Here is a 15852-nt window from a genome sequence, read left to right on the forward strand (position 1 = left end):
TTCTGCTTCATGTACATCCTGGGTGACACAGGCCCTCTGGCTCCCAAAGCTGCTTCTTTCCGTTGGGGGACACAGGCTTCAGAGCCATCTGGGCAAAACAGGCAGGACTCATGCTATCATCTGCCACGTTTGGGGTTTGCTGGGTGTCATGAGGAGGATGGCAGTGGTGGTGGCGATGGTGATAATGATGGAATCTCTGTGTGGTCCCCTGCGCTGTTAAGGTACCTTCATTCCTGAGTCTATTTATGTTTTCTCTAGCACATGAAGGACAAATGTCATCTCATGGCTCTCTGTACTATCCAATCAAAACATTCCATTGGAAAAGCATTTCTTGGGCACCTTTACAACTCACAGGCTGTGATGGGGGCTGTGGATACATATAAAATAGGCCACAGGACAGCTCACAGCCAACTGGAGGAGGAGGATCATTTTATAACCCATCCAGTGTACATTAAACCAACACTAAAAGTGGAATGAGTGCCATATTTGAAACATGAATGAACCAGGGAGGGAACAGAGAGGAGAAGGCAGTTAATGCTGCCTAAAGTTTCAGGAGGGGAAGAGGAAAAGAGTAGTGAGGGGAGATTGAAGAGAAGATGATGCTTGAGCTGGTGTCTTGAACAATGAGGAGTTGTATTAGTCAAGAAAGAAAGAAGGAACCTAAATATATAGCAATGTGTGAGGTGTTAAGATGTTTAAAATCTAGTTCCTACTTTCAAGCAGCTTATTATCCGCTGATTGAGTGCCGGGGATTAACATATATTCACTTGAGGCAGAGGGACATTGAGAAATATGATGTCATTTCTGATTTTGGGTTTTTTTTAAAGGGATCTTCAATTACCTATTTTTTAGTATCCAGGACTTACTGAAAACATCGTAGATATGGAGTGGTAAAAATAATGATGTGATACATGGATTCCAGAAGCCACATTAAAGGGGATATCTAGCCTGAAAGGCTAAGAAAGACTGAATGTTAGCTAGCTTTATTTCAATTTCAATGGAGAGCAGGAGTAGACTGGCTATATTCCTTTGGAAGATTCTAGTAAATTTTTATCATTTTTTCAGATTGTTATATTTACCCTGTTTGCCAGTAAAACCTGGTAGTAAAAACCTCTGACCATTTCAGCTTGTTTTGCTCAGTGATAAGGGTGGGAAGAGAGGAGACCAGAAAAAAAAAAAGTGAGACAGCTAGATGAGAAAAGAGGAAGAAGGAGGCCATGAAAAGGAACAGACGGAAAGGTGGATGAAGAGGGTGATCTGGAATTGGTCCTCAGCTCCACTCATTAGATAGACGGAGGGTCATGTCTCCACTGATGCATAAGAAATAAAGAACAACGTCAGAGCACAAGTCACCAGTGCTGAAAGCGTATGGAACCAACCACAAGTACGAAGGAGCACAGAGTAGGGGGTCATACCAACACAAGGGACGACTGCGAGAAAAGAGGGGAGTTGAGGCGGGTTTAGACAACTGGAAGAATTTGGAGAGGTGAAAAGGAAGGAGGTGTCCCACCGAAAAGGCAAATGTACTTTTCTGTAATGTGACCATGGAAAGGAAACTCTAAGGCCAGTCAATTCTTGTCAGATATGATTTTCCCAGAGACAATTCTATTATGGTGACCGGTAACTGCAGTTGACCTGATCCTAAAAAAGCAGTCTGGGCTACTGGGTGATAGTAAAGGTGACAGTCACCTGCCTTTGCTCAGCGAATGGTTTTTGTTCATTGGCAAAGATAGGATTCTAGTCCCAGGGCTTTGTGGACCTGACATCCTACCTCAGCCTTGTTAGGTACCATCCACGCATGATCAGAATTACTCTCTTGTCTCTGGGCTGTCTTCATGCAAGCATGGTCTTGGCCATGTCAAATTTTACCAACTGAGTCTTCCCAGTCTTTATAGCCACTCATTTTAATACTTCAGACAGCTTTAAAACTAAAATCCCATCTCAATTAGCTTTTTCTTATTTATACCTATCAGTGGTGTCTTGCAGCTTACAGACCTACCAGGTGTCTGTCTTTATTTAAACAACTTTATACATCACACGCATAAATAGCACTACGCTGAACATCCTGATGGCAAGAACTGTGTCTTATTTATCTTTGCATTTGCAGTACCGAGCAGAGCAGCTGGCACCCAACAGGCCATAAGAAACATTTATTTCATAAAGGAATAATGATAACACCAAAATGTAACACCAGCAATGATAACACCAGCAATGCCACAAATGACTATTTTGGTGCAGTCCCTATTAACTCATGGTGAATCAAGAAAGGAGTGATTCATGAAGGGGAGAGCACTCCAGCCAATGGCATGGAAAATGAGGGGAGGAGGGATTTTGCATTTTTCTGGGCCCCTGATGGAAAAGAGCCATCCACACTCATTAGCATGGCAACCACCACCTCCACCTGCTTCCTTATATGTGGAAGTGGTATCAGAAGAGGGAGCTGATCTCATAGCACGAAAAAAGCTAGCTGGAAATGTTGGTGTGACTTTTCCCAGATGTTAGCATTGCGATGTCTTTTTTTTTTTTCCACTAAGTTCTTAAATTGTAATTCCAGTATAGCTGGCATACAGTGCTGTATTAGCTGCAGGTGTAGAGTCTAGTGATTGAACAATTCTAGATGTAATTCTACACATCACTTTAGCACTGCTGTATCTCATCCCGAGACTAGACCGGGCAGAAGTTGCCTAAAGTGACATTACTGAAATATTTGGTGCTGTGGAATGTGAATGCGGGGAATAAGAACATTCATTTTAGAGACAACAGTCCTAAAACTCTATCTCTTGCCATGGAATGACCCTGTACTAAATGTGATAATGCACTTGAAGAACTTAAGGCAGTGCACACCTCGTAGTGCACACCTCGTAGTAAGTGTTCAAAGGCAGAAAGCCACCCTTGCCATCATTGTCATGATTATCAGTGTGAGGGTCAAGGCCAAGGGTGGTGTGGCAGGGCACCAGGGCAGAGGCCATGCCCAGGAGTCCTCCTGTGGTAGGGCTGAAAGGCAGCACCATCCTTGGTTGGGACCATCTCATACCATCACATTAAATGGGTGCCCCAAAAGAGCCATCCCAGAATTGCCTACACCAGCCATTTAGTTCCTCACTGGCTGAAGTAATGGGGAAGACAGGAATTGAAATCAAAGTGTCTAGGATGGGCTTGTAGCTCTGTCTTTGGATCAGTTTCTGATGCCTCTGTGCATCAGTTTCCTCATACTGGAAAGGCTGATGTAGGACGAAGTGAGATGAAGTAAGTAAAGGTATATACCGTACCTTCAAGACACTCCTTCGTTACAGACCCTGACTCCTTTCCTGAAGGTACCAGGAAGTTGACCTGCTTCCCTTTAACCCATCACCCATATTTATGATGTGAGACAGACTGTGTGTGAAATGATTCCATGTCGTGAATATGTATGAAAGGGTATGTGGCTGTATAGGGGTGTATACAGAATTGTATGTGCTTGCTAGGGTTGCTGAAACAAATGGTCACAAATGGGTGGCCTAAAACAGCCACAGTTTACCAGCCCTGCTGACACCTTGATTTTAGCCAAGACTCCAGAACTGTAAGAGAATAAACCCAGTACTGATCTAAGCCTCTAAGTTTATGGTAATTTGTCATAGCAGCAACAAGAAACTAATACACCCTAAGGACTCACAACCAGGGCAATTGAATAAGTCTGAGAAAACAGGGAAAGGGAGATCCCCTCAGAGGATTCTTTTACTTTGCATTAGCCCTGGATGGGGGCAGTAAGGGGGAGTGGAGTCTTCACAGATACAGTTCTTCAGTGCGGACACGGTCATGGCAGCAGCCTCCATCTAGAGGTTTCAGGTTTGGATGATCACAGAACAGAGCACTGGATCAATATCTAGAGCCCCATTCAAATACCATGTCTCCTCCTTAGTGGCCCAATGGCCAGAAACACAGGATTTGGTCAGTGGGGACAGAGCATATCCTCTACACTGTCTTGCCTCAGGGGATCCCCCTCCAAATCTGGGCCACATCCTCTGGAAAGAAGCTGCCTAGTAAAGTAAACCAAAGATATTTTCTGCTACTGGCGGGGGGGGGGGGGGGGGCGGATGCAGGGGTCCCCTTAGCCTGTGACCCACAGTAGACACAGAAGAGGCCTGACACCCAGCCTTGCTCCCCTCACAGAAAATACTGGTCTAATCTTCCCCTAAGCAGACTTCTAGCTAAGGGTCCTGACTCCTTGGCATCAATCCTTCACACCCTGTGGAACAAAGTCTCTATGACCTAGCCCCTTGGGAGTGGGCATTGGGTCCTGGGAGCCAACCGGGAAGGATAGATCTTACAGGATCAATGAATCTGGGAGGTCTGGCTGCCACTACCTCATTAGGGAGAAGGGGTGTTCCCATTACCATCTTAGCACCCTGTGTGGGTCAAGCTCTCCCATCTCCCAGGACCTCCATGCCCTTGCCTGTCCCTATGAGTTGTGCCCTGGGAGAGGAGTGCTAGATTTTCCAATCTCTGGCTCTGTCCCTACATCTGTTTTAATAGTTAAGGCCCACCACTGGGTTTCTAAGCCTCAATTCAGGCTGACCACTAGGACAATTTTGTTTGTTTGGCTACTAAGCTCTTAAAGCCTGTGGCTAGTTTTGGAGGAGACTGGGAAACAGAGCTGCTCTCTGACAGCTGGAGAGGGGATGCTGCTATGGGACAGGACTTCCCCAGCTGTTGACAGGTCACTCAGAAAAGGGAGTGAGCAAGGTAAGGTGGAAGAACGCTTCATCTTCAAGCAGAAGCCAGGCATAGAAGGGCATCAGTATGTCCCACCTAGTATGATGACATCTGGTGGGTCAGTAGTGGAAGAGTTAATACCCAGAAGTCATGAAAACCATCTCAATCAGCAGGGTAGGATCAGACCACCAGTGCCCAGTACCATATGGGGCTCTGTGCCCTAGAAAGCAAACGGTGGGTTTAGAGTGGCCACATGGCCATTTTAATTATGCCCAGCATGTGGGAGAATTGAATCTTGCATAGCTCAAGGGAGCTAGTCAGACAAAATCTAGAACAAAATCAACTCACTGACACAGATATTCATGCAGCACATTCTAGGTGCAAGAGATGGTACTGCCCACACAACAGGCACAGAACAAGCTTTTCAGGCATCAGCCAACAGAACAGGAAAGCTAAGGCACTTCTGGGCCATGTGTCTCAAAGGCAGTGAGCTATGCCCTAGAAGCTAGCCCTGTTTGAGATCAAAGGGCATACTTCATTTGGGGAGGGTAGCAAAATCTTCAGAGGGAGGTGGCATTTGGAAAGGGTCTTTACAGATGGATGGGATATTAGCAGGCAACAGCAAGCAAAATGTGAGCGAGAGAGCTTATGAGACAGAGGGCACAGCAGGAGCCTAGGTGGGGAGGACAGAAGCTCAGGGGTGGCAGAGCTCAGTTTGACCAAAGGTGGGGAACCACATGGGCAGCCCTGGGAGGTGATGCTACAAGGAAACAACATCCAGAGCCTTGGATATTGAGCCAAGGGCTGGACCTTGACTCACTGCAGGGTAGAGAATGTTGGTGGGAAGGGAAATGACATGGTCAGAGGTGCATTTGAGAGACAATGGTCAGGAGGTTACTTGGATATGCGGGATTCAGTTTTCTGGCATGACCTTTAAGTGGTGATCTTCAGCATGTAATCAGACTTTGCCCCCATCATTGCATGTGAGCAGCACTGAACTCAAAGGCCCACCTTACTCCCCAGTAGTTGGGCACTAATAATTCTTCTGGGGGCCTTACCTTTTCTCATTTAGCAGTGGGGTCTACAGTGCTAAAAGGAAGGATCCCCTAGCTCATGGGGAAAATGTTCTTCAAATTTGTGATGATGTTACATGCACACAATTAGATGTAGTGATAAGATGGGTCTGGGGGCATGTGGGTGGCTTAGTTAAGTGTCTGACTCTTGATTTCTGCTCAGGTCATGATCTCAGAGTCATGGGATCTAACTCCCTGTTGGGCTTAATTAGTGCTCAGTGCGGAGTCTGCTTGAAATCGTCTCTCTCCCTCTGCCTCTGCCTCTTCCCCTGCTTGTGCTCTCTACATAAATAAATAACTAAATGAATAAAGAAATAATAGATAAATAAAATCTTTTTAAAAAAATAATAACATGGGTCTTATTCCTCCAATCTCTTCAAACCCTTGGACGATACGTCCTTGAGAGGGGCATCAAGTTTCTAGAGCTTTTACATTCAAACAAGAATGGCTTCTAGTAATCGGTATGACCTTGGGCAACATTCAGTAAGCGTCCACTGTGTGTAAGACATGCCACTTTCTACCATCTAAAGGTATGCACTAATCCATGTGTGCACTCCTTTACAGTCGCCTTTTACTGGAAGCTCGGTTTCTCCCTGTGTGAAATGAGAGGCTGGAATGAGCCATGTCTAGATCCTTGGTTCTAACCTCCTGCCCTCCTGCCAGGTAACTGGATATGAGACAACAAAGACCAGGTTGGAAAGGAAGCAGTTTAGGAGCCCATGCACAGACACCATAACAAACATAGGAGAATTATCTCTGAGGCCATTTGAACCCTAACTTTAATAGATCCCAGTTAAAGATGCTATGTATTTATCTGAGAGAGAGAGGGAGAGAGAGAAAAAAAATAAGCAGGGGTGAGGGGCAAACAGAGAGGGAGAAGCAGACTCCCTGAGCAAGGAGCCTGATGTGGGGCTCCATCCCAGGACCCTGAGACCAAGACCCAAGCTGAAATCAAGAGTCGGACACCTAACCGACTGAGCTATCCAGGCATCCGCAGTTACGCAATTTAGATAAATGCATGCCTTCAGCTGTTCAGGCTGCTAAACAAAAGGCTTCAACAACAGATTCAACTCTTCCTATTCTGGAGGCTGTGAGTCCAAGATCCAGGTGCTGGCTGAGTCAGTTCCCACGGAGACCTCTCCTCCTGCCTTGCCGACGGATGGCCAGCCACCCCCCGACTGTGTCCTTACATGGCCTTTCCTTGGTACATGTGCAAGAAGAGAGAGGGAGTTAAGATTTCTCCTGTCTGTCCCTCTGAGAACATGAATGCCATCATGGGAGCTCCAGCTCATGACCTAGCTACTTCCCAAAGGCCCATGTCCAGATATTGTCACATTGGGGGCTTAGGCCTCAACATATGGATTCTGGGGGAACAAAAACCTTCAGTCAGCAACAATTCATATATAACAGGCCCAGGTTGAACAATTAAAGAGGATTTCGGAAATGCTTGGGTTACATTACAAAGCATAATCATGAGACATCTTTGGAGGGAGGTGTTACGACCATCCTTCCTATCTTACAGGGGAGGACAGTGTAGAACAAAGAGATGAAGATAACCCAGCTACCCAGTGACAGAGCCAGGATTTGAACCATACTAGCCCAGAGTCCTTGTGCCTTGTGCGTTATAAGGCCCTGTGCCGCCATCCAGAATGGAAGACGTGGGCCCTGTGTTCCCAGAAGCTGCTCCTTGGAGAACTGCTGCTTAAGATGTGATGCTGGGCCAGACAGGCTGTTGCTCTGACCCAGCTAGGAAATGCTTATATTAAGCTGTCTGTATGCACAGGCTTTACAGGAACGTAATTCTAACCTTAAAAGAATAGGATAAAATGCAACTTTTCAATTCAGATTAAAACCATTCAATCATGGGGTACATGGGTGGCTCTGTCAGTTGGCTTTCCGACTCTTGATTTCAACTCAAGTCTTGGTCTCAGGGTTGTGAGTTTGAGCCCCACATTGGGCTCCACCGGGCGTGGAGCTTACTTAAAAAAAAAGAAAGAAAACCCATTCAGCCATGAATCACTATATTGTACACCTAAAACTAATAGAACATTGGCTGTTAACCATCCTGGAATTAAAATACTTTCCAAATCCATTCAGTCATAAAAAAACATTCATCTTCTGCCCAGGTATTTCCTCTCTTTTCAAGAGTTTGGTATAGTCACCATATGAAGAGACAACACAATCCATTCTCATTTCTCAGACCACAGGCTCTTCTCTCAGACCAGAAAGGGACAATTTTCAGTGTCCACTACTAGTACTCCAAACAGTCCCCGTGGAAAAGGAGAAGCACGTCTTAAAAAAACAAAAAAAGGAAACAAAATACAATATGCTGTAAATCCTTAATACACAGCCAACAAATAAACCACTTGCCTCTTAAGAAATGATCTCCACATTCACCCCAAAAACCTTTGTTCTTTTTCCACTAGAACACCCAGGTCCAGCTTCCATAATGCTGTCCCCTGCAGAGGTAGAGGTACAGAGGTGACTTGTGCCCATTTCACACATGGAACAATCAGGGTCAAGACAAGTAAAAGTGTGTGCTTATAGGGCATCCCCTAATGCCCACCCCTGACCCTGGCACTCATATTGTCATCAGAGGTTCTTCCACACTACTGGGCCCTGGGCTGGTTTGCGCTCAGGTAACCCCTCCAGAGGACATTGAGAAAAAAGGGCAGGAAAGATAAGACAGCAAGGCTGGTGGGCCTGGCAGCAGTGTCTATGGGCTGTGAGATTATTCCCTTTTGAGCTGGATATTGGCCTGAGGTCACTGGTGTCCTTCAAAACCACTCTGTTCTTGGGCTCCCTGCCAGGCTCCTTGGTCTACTTGCCAAGGAGGAAGCAGGTGGACGGGCCCTGCGGTGGGTTAGGCTGCTGGGAGGCTGGCACTGGCTGGCCAGAGCAGGGACAGAGTGGAGCTGGTGCCAAGGGCCAGCTGGAGGGTGGACAGCCCTCACTGAGGCAGCCTCTCAGGGCTTCTCATTGGCGAAGGGTGAGAGCAGTAATGACGGAGCTAGCAGGGCCTGTCCTACGTTAGCATGTACCTCCTATCAGGCCATCACTCTGCTTTTCTTAATCAGCCAATGAGCATTTTCTGAGCCCCAAGTTTGTGGTGGCACCACTGGCTAGACAAAAGACAAGCTCCCCAGCATCAAGGACTATATTGGTTCACGGGAGATGGGCCCCTCCCTGGGGAAGGAGCTGGTGAAGCCCCTGTGGGCCCCACGCTTTGGGAGACTGGAACGGGGAAGGAAGTGCTATGCTTTTCTAGACACTGATAAACTTCTATTAAAAAGACTTGTTGTTGGGGCGCCTGGGTGGCTCAGTCGGTTAAGGGTCCAACTCTTGATTCCAGCTCAGGTCATGGTCAGAGTCATGAGACTGATGCCCTCATCTGGCTCTGCGTTCAGTGGGGAGTATGCTGGAGAGTCCCTCTCCCTCTGCCCCTCTGCCCACTCTCATGCAATCTCTTTCTCTCTCTCTCTCTCAAGTAAATAAATAATTTTTTTCTAAAAAATAAAAAAATAGGGGCACCTGAGTGGCTCAGTCATTAAGCATCCACCCATGGTTCAGGTCGTGATCCCAGGGTCCTGGGACTGAGCCCCACATCAGGCTCCCTGCTTGGTGGGAAGCCTGCTTCTCCCTCTCCCACTCCCTGTGCTTGTGTTCCCTCTCTTGCTGTGTCTCTCTGTCAAATAAATAAATAAAATCTTTAAAAAATTAAAAATAAAAAATAGGAGTGCTTGGGTGGCTCAGTCGATTAATATCTCTGCCTTCAGCTCAGGTCATGATCCCAGGGTCCTGGCATCAAGACCCACATCGGGCTCTGCTCAGCAGGAAGCCTGCTTCCTCTTCTCTCTGCCTGCCTCTCTGCCTACTTATGATCTCTGTCAAATAAATAAAATCTTTAAAATAAATAAATAAATAAAATAGAAAATAAATAAAATCCCTGTTAAAGATCCCATGGGGGCCCATGAATGATGCTGACTTCTCTGTCTCCTTTGTGGGTGCAGCTATCTGGGAACGAGCTGAGTCGTCCTGGGACCTGTGCCCCTCCCAGGCCGGGTGGAGAGACCTGGCTGGTCCAGAACAGTAGTGAGGGGCCACCTGGGGGGCTTGAAGCTTGCACTAAATAAAATGTAAAATGAGGCTCCTCAGTTACATTCGTGGCCTTTCAGTGCTCAGTACCACCCATGGCTGGGGGCTGCCGGCTGCCGAATTGGACAGAGCGGACAGAACTCTTTTCTCATCCCTGTAAGTCTCATTGGCTCATCTCTGTGCATCAATCCTTGCAGCAGAGAAGGGCACACACTCGGGATGGGGATTAAGGAGGGTGTGTATTGTGATGAGCACTGGGTGTTGTACGTAAACGAGGAATCACCGAATTTTACTCCAAAAAACAATATTGCACTCTCTGTTCACTACCTAAAATTTAAACTAAAAAAAGGAAAGAAAGAAAGAAAGAAAAGGGCATACCCTGGGTGAGCCGTGGGGGGAGGAGCCTAAGCCACTTGGGGCAGGGGTAGGGATGGGGAAGGCAGTGGAGAATGCAGAAGCTTCTCCGAGCAGGACTGAGCCCAAATCTCACCTTGACCTCACCTTGAGTGTTGGTGCTCCCTACATCTGAGGCCTCCTGCTTCTCTTTCCACATGTCTCCCTGAGTCATCTCCTCCACTCCATGGCCTCACTGCCTAGTCCTCAGAGATGCTCAGGCAGACTGTCTGTACAGTTCAGTGGACCTCAAAGTACATGAGATCCCCTTTGAGAGTTTCATAAAAGACAGGCTCATGGCCCTTCCCTTCCAGTTTCTGATCAGCAAGCCCGGGGATGGGGCCAGAGAAGTTGCATTTCAAACAAACCCCAGGTGACAGGTGCCCCTGAGGCTGCTGGTCCAAAAACCACACTTGGAGGATCTTGGTATGGTCTAAAGATCCTGTTCATTGATTCATTCCACAAGTATCCACGCAATGCTACCATGCACCAAGGGCTCCTTCTAGATGTGAGCAAACCAGGCAAGTTCCCTGTGCTAGGGGGCTTACATTTGAGTGAGGGGAGACAGCCAGTAAACAAAGCTGTGTGGAGGGGTGATGAACGTTATGAAGAACAAACCACAGCAAGGGAAAAAAGCTGTTTTATAGGATCATCAGGAAAGGCCTCGCTGATCAGGTGACATTTGAGCAAAGACCTCAAGAAAGCAAGGGAGGTGCAAAGATATGACCCTGGCCTTTCTGCCCATCTTCAGCTTTTTAATCAGAACAATGTGACTCATGGTTAATATGCTTAACAATCAAGGTCATCAGTCTCTGTGACAGCTAGGTTTGAAGGCAAATTCGATGGTGTATGTGTGTGCATTTTGTTAAAAAGAAGCCTGATGCTAAAGGCCTTACATTTCATCTGGGCGGGGTACCTGGGTGGCTCAGTCATTAAGCATCTGCCTTTGGCTCTGGTCATGATCCCAGCTTCAGGCTCCTCCCTCCGAAGGAAGGCTGCTTCTCCGCCTCTCACTCCCCTTCCCCCTGCTTGTGTTCTCTCTCGCTGTGTCTCTCTCTCACTCTCTCTCTCTGTCAAATAAATAAATAATCTTTAAAAAAAAAAAAAAAGATTGCATCCGGGCTGGCAGTTCCACCTCTGGGCCCCATCTGTCCACACCCCTCTCTGTGAGGTGAGAGGTCCCAAAGGTGATAAGGGGACTGCCGCAGAGCCGGTTTCCCACTTCTAGACGAGGCCTTAGGGTTCCCAGGGCAGATGGCTCCAGCCCATTTCTAGGGCCTTCAGGCTTCTTCCCTGCCCACCCCCACCCCAGGCAAAAAGGCGACTGAATAGCAGTGGGGCAGCCTGGGACCTGGGATGTCCTTACACAACCGCCCCAGGTCCGACCGACGAGACACAGAACGGCCACGGGAGGAGAGGCTCGGTGTGCCTTGCCGTCCCGGTTCCGCGAACGTCTGCGGCAGGCCGGCCAGCCTCAACCGACGAGCCGAACGCTCCATACCTACCTGCAGCTCTGGGGTCCAGACAGGAGAGGGTGGGTCAGTCACATGTGTCCACCGTTGCCGGAGGAATAAGCAGTGTTTAGGGCCACGACTCAGGAGCCTCTCCACCCGCACGAGGAACGCGGGCTCGCGGGTGGCCCCGGCCCCTCCGGCTGCCCCGGCCCCTCGCCCACGCGCAAGCTTCGCCGGAAGCGCCACCCCTCACTCTCCTTTTCAACACGTGGTATCTTTTTAGGCCCAACTGTCCCAGGCCTTAAACGGGGTTTCGGATAAGGCGAAGGAAGCAAAAGAGTTTCTGGTCCAGCTGAAGAACATCCTGCAGCAGATCCAGGTGAGCCGAGCCCAGCCCCGGGCCGGGCGGGCAGGGCAGGACGCAGGCGGCAAGGGGGAAGGGGGAAGGGACGGTCCCTGCGGCGAGCATGTGGTCGGTGAGGAACATAGAGGGTTTAACTGTACTACCGCGTAGCCGCAAAATATTTGTGTGTCACTTACAAAATCCATGCGTGTGCGGAGCACCCACGCTGGGTCACACACGGAGCCGAGCACAGGTCACGCAAGCACCGTCCCCGGCCTCAGCGGCCCGTGGGCAAGAGTGCGCATGCGCCTGCGGTACGTGAGTGCGCATGCGTGGAGGGCCTGTTCACAGCTTTGAGGAACTCGGAAGGTATTTCCTTGTCTGCACGGAGAGGGGAGACCCAGGGCACTGCGTTCTTAATCTTAGATTAGGTCCACACTCGTGACTGCCTTTTAGTTTAAGCAGCTCTCTAAAGGCCGTATGTGCCAACACAGCCACACTGTGGGGTGCGGGGAGTGAGAGCCGCAGCGCAGGTCACCGCGCGAGGTCAGAATCTGTGCTGGTCTCAGAGACCCCGAAGGATCCTAAGACGGAGACAGATCCTGCAGCCAGAGCTCTGTATTGGGGGTTGTTTTCCCGTCTTCCGATTACAGAAAGCAAAAGTATATATTGTACAAATTTTGGAACGTAGAGAACAATAGACAGGACTAAGGAGTAGTTCACCATCATCTCCTCACCGTAAAAGAGTGCTTCATGCTTTTGATAGGTTCCTCGTGACTGACACACATGTGCGTGCAAGCAGTGTGGAATTGTGCCGTACGTGTGCGTGCAAGCGGTGTGGAATTGTGCCGTACGTGTGCGTGCACGCGGTGTGGAATTGTGCTGTACTTCACTTACAGCCTCCCTTTTTCCCCTTTCCAGTCTTTCATGAACATTTTGCACGGCTCCAATGAACAACGTTTGAACTATGTGCCAAGATTCGTAGTACCCCTGCCCTGACTCACATTAACATTGTTTCCAGTGTAATAATGTGACAGATGTCTCTGCCAAGAACTTCTCTGAAATACTTCTCTGTGTCTCGCTCTGGGCACAATTCTGCGTGTCTTCTCCCTAAAGCTCTCTGCCTCCCCCAGGAGAACGGACTGGACTATGAAGCCTGCCTGGTTGCTCAATGTGACGCTCTGGTCGACGCTTTAACTCGGCAGAAAGCCAAGCTGCTCACCAAGGTCACCAAAGAGAGGGAGCACAAGCTGAAGGTAGGTACCTGGGTGATGACAACCTGGCCCTCCTCACAGCCTCTGTACCGCACTTGCGGATGCACCCAGTAGGTGCTGGGTCAGTATTAGGTGAGTGAAAGAATGGATGAATGAACGAATGAATGAATGAGGCGAAGAGGGAATGAGCAAGCTGACCCCGCACCTGCTCACACTCACGTGACTTTCCCCAAAGCCATGCTCTCCCTGCAAAGCTGCATTCAGGTGCCCTGACTCCTGCTCAGATCAGAAGTACCCTCTCCCATCTTCTCTGAGGTCCTGTTGTTTGTCTAAGGGACTCTGCTTCTCACCTTGTAGAGCAGAAGGGACCAGTGATGGTGGCGAGGCCATGCTTTGCTCAGGTCATCAGCTCAGCCATCTTCTTCAGGCCCTCTCTAATATCTCACACCCTCAGTAACGAGCAGTAATAATATGACCAGTGTCCCCCTCACAGGACACTGGGCTCCTGGTGTGAGCAGGTTCACGAACACTGCATCATTGGAGGACTGCTTCATTGTCTTGCGGGGGGGGCGTTCAACCTATTTTGTAGATATTTCCCAAATGAATTAGGAAACAATACTTCAAGGAAAGAAGGAAGGAGTGTTGGGGATGGTCTGTGTGTTCAAGTGAAGCAGCTGAACCGATCCAATTATCCATGACCACCAACAGGAGAGAAGAAAGACAAGAAGTTGGTCACTGGTTCCACAGGCAGTTTCAGACTGTGTACTTTCTCGGCTATCCAGAGCTCAGGAGCAGAGTTCATTCTGTTGGGCATTGGGTCAGCTTCTTGGGAAGTGAGTCCATTTATCCCCCAGGAGAGAGGGCCCATGGAGCTCAGGAGCCAGCACCCAGAGGAGAGGACACAAGGTGGTCCCCTCTCCCGGGGCTTTCTCCGTGCGACTTCTCCAACCCCCACTACAGCCTGGCTCTTCCTCCTCTGAAGAAATGATTACTGGGGGTCCTTTTCATCGCAGATGGTCTGGGACCAGATCAACCACTGCACGTTGAAGCTGCGCCAGTCGACAGGGCTGATGGAGTACTGCCTGGAGGTGATCAAGGAGAACGACCCCTCCGGCTTCCTGCAGGTGAGGCTGGGCTCGGAGAACAGAGACAGGCTTGGCTTCCCACCTCCAAGTCCGCCACCACTCCCCAAACTAGCTGAAGTTTGGGGAGAATCCCTTCCAGTGAATTGAGCAGATACTCCTTTGCTCAGAGATTCCGGAAGACCCAGGTTCTCATCTTGGCTCTGACTCTCACTAGCCGTGACCATGGTTCTGGGTCGTTGTTAAAAGAGGGAGTCAGATGTCATCATTTCTAGGGCCAGAATGTTATGAGTTTGTGCTTTGGCTTCCAGAGACCCCTGCTCAACATTTTCCCCACAAATGGGAGAGGACAGTCTTTGCCAGACAAGCTGGAAAGACTGTAATGGAGGAAGTGAGTTAGCAGAATCCTCATGGCCCATTATCTCAATGGGCAGATGTAGACGGATGGCCACTGCCCACAGAGCCCATGCAGCCTTGCTGGGGCATCCCCCCAACAGCCAGGCTGACTCAGGGCCACGAGCATCTCTCAGGAACATGACAGTGATTCAGATGGTGGCTCAGTCCTCTGTCTGTGGGAAAAATGATGAATCCCCTTGGCTAGTCCCCAGAAAGGGCACACGGGATCATGGCTCCTCAGGGGCACGTGCAAGTGTCAGAATGAGCAGGACTTTCCAGCAGAGGAGAGCAGAGCTGGGAGCTTGATGGGGAGTTTGAAACAGAGCAGCTTGGAGAGAACATTCTGTGGAGAATGAGCTTCAACATTCTGGGGCTATAGGAAGCACTTCCTTCAGACCCCGGAACAAATCACTTTTATGTTTCACTTTGCAAAGTACTAGATCTAACAAAAGCAGTACAGTGAAGAAGGCTTTTACATATTTAAAAAAAGTATCATTGGCTTCCCAAAACGGCTTGGCCTGATATCTTTCAACAGCAAGTTCTTCACATGTCGATGATCACTTTTTCAGAATACGATTCAAACAGTAACAGTGCATTTTTATTTGCCCAGTGTCATGCTGGCGGGGATCCTATCTTCTCCACTGTGGCCTGAGAGCCCATGGCCAGTGCAGCCCCTTCCCTGTCCCCAAGCCACAGACACCAAGCGCCTCCTCCTTTCCCACCACTTACTGCATGATTTTTCCTCTGCAAATCAAAACCCTGAACTCTGTGCTCCCCTTCAAGATCTCAGATGCTCTGATCAAGCGTGTCCAGGTGTCTCAGGAGCAGTGGGTCAAAGGTGCCCTGGAGCCAAAAGTGTCTGCGGAGTTCGACTTGACCTTGGACAGCGAGCCGCTGCTGCAGGCCATCCACCAGCTGGACTTCATCCAGATGAAATGTAGGGGTGAGCCGTGGTTGGCCCAGTTCAGGCCACGCTTCTTTCAGAAGAGGCATCCACTCTGAGGGGCAGCTCAGTGTCACTGGTGACAGGCAGAGGGAGCAGAGGGGGAGGGGAGGGGATGCCAAAGTCACAGGGCCAGGTTCAAGTCCCAGCTCAGCCACCCACTAGCT

At 49.1% G+C, this 15852-nt stretch overlaps 1 protein-coding gene across 2 annotated transcripts in view; it reads left to right on the forward strand.

Annotated features, from left to right (window-relative positions):
* TRIM67 (tripartite motif containing 67) overlaps positions 1–15852 on the forward strand; it is a 44332-nt gene that overhangs the window by 12803 nt on the left and 15677 nt on the right. Inside the window, exons 2-5 of one of the 2 annotated variants that reach the window (XM_032313664.1) lie at positions 11991–12086; positions 13184–13306; positions 14278–14388; positions 15526–15685. In XM_032313664.1, the coding sequence (XP_032169555.1) occupies positions 11991–12086; positions 13184–13306; positions 14278–14388; positions 15526–15685 (490 nt within the window). The remainder of the gene's footprint in view (positions 1–11990; positions 12087–13183; positions 13307–14277; positions 14389–15525; positions 15686–15852) is intronic. The other variant, XM_032313666.1, reaches the window with a different exon arrangement.

Source organism: Mustela erminea, chromosome 14 (assembly GCF_009829155.1).
Source record: "Mustela erminea isolate mMusErm1 chromosome 14, mMusErm1.Pri, whole genome shotgun sequence".
NCBI lineage: Eukaryota > Metazoa > Chordata > Mammalia > Carnivora > Mustelidae > Mustela > Mustela erminea.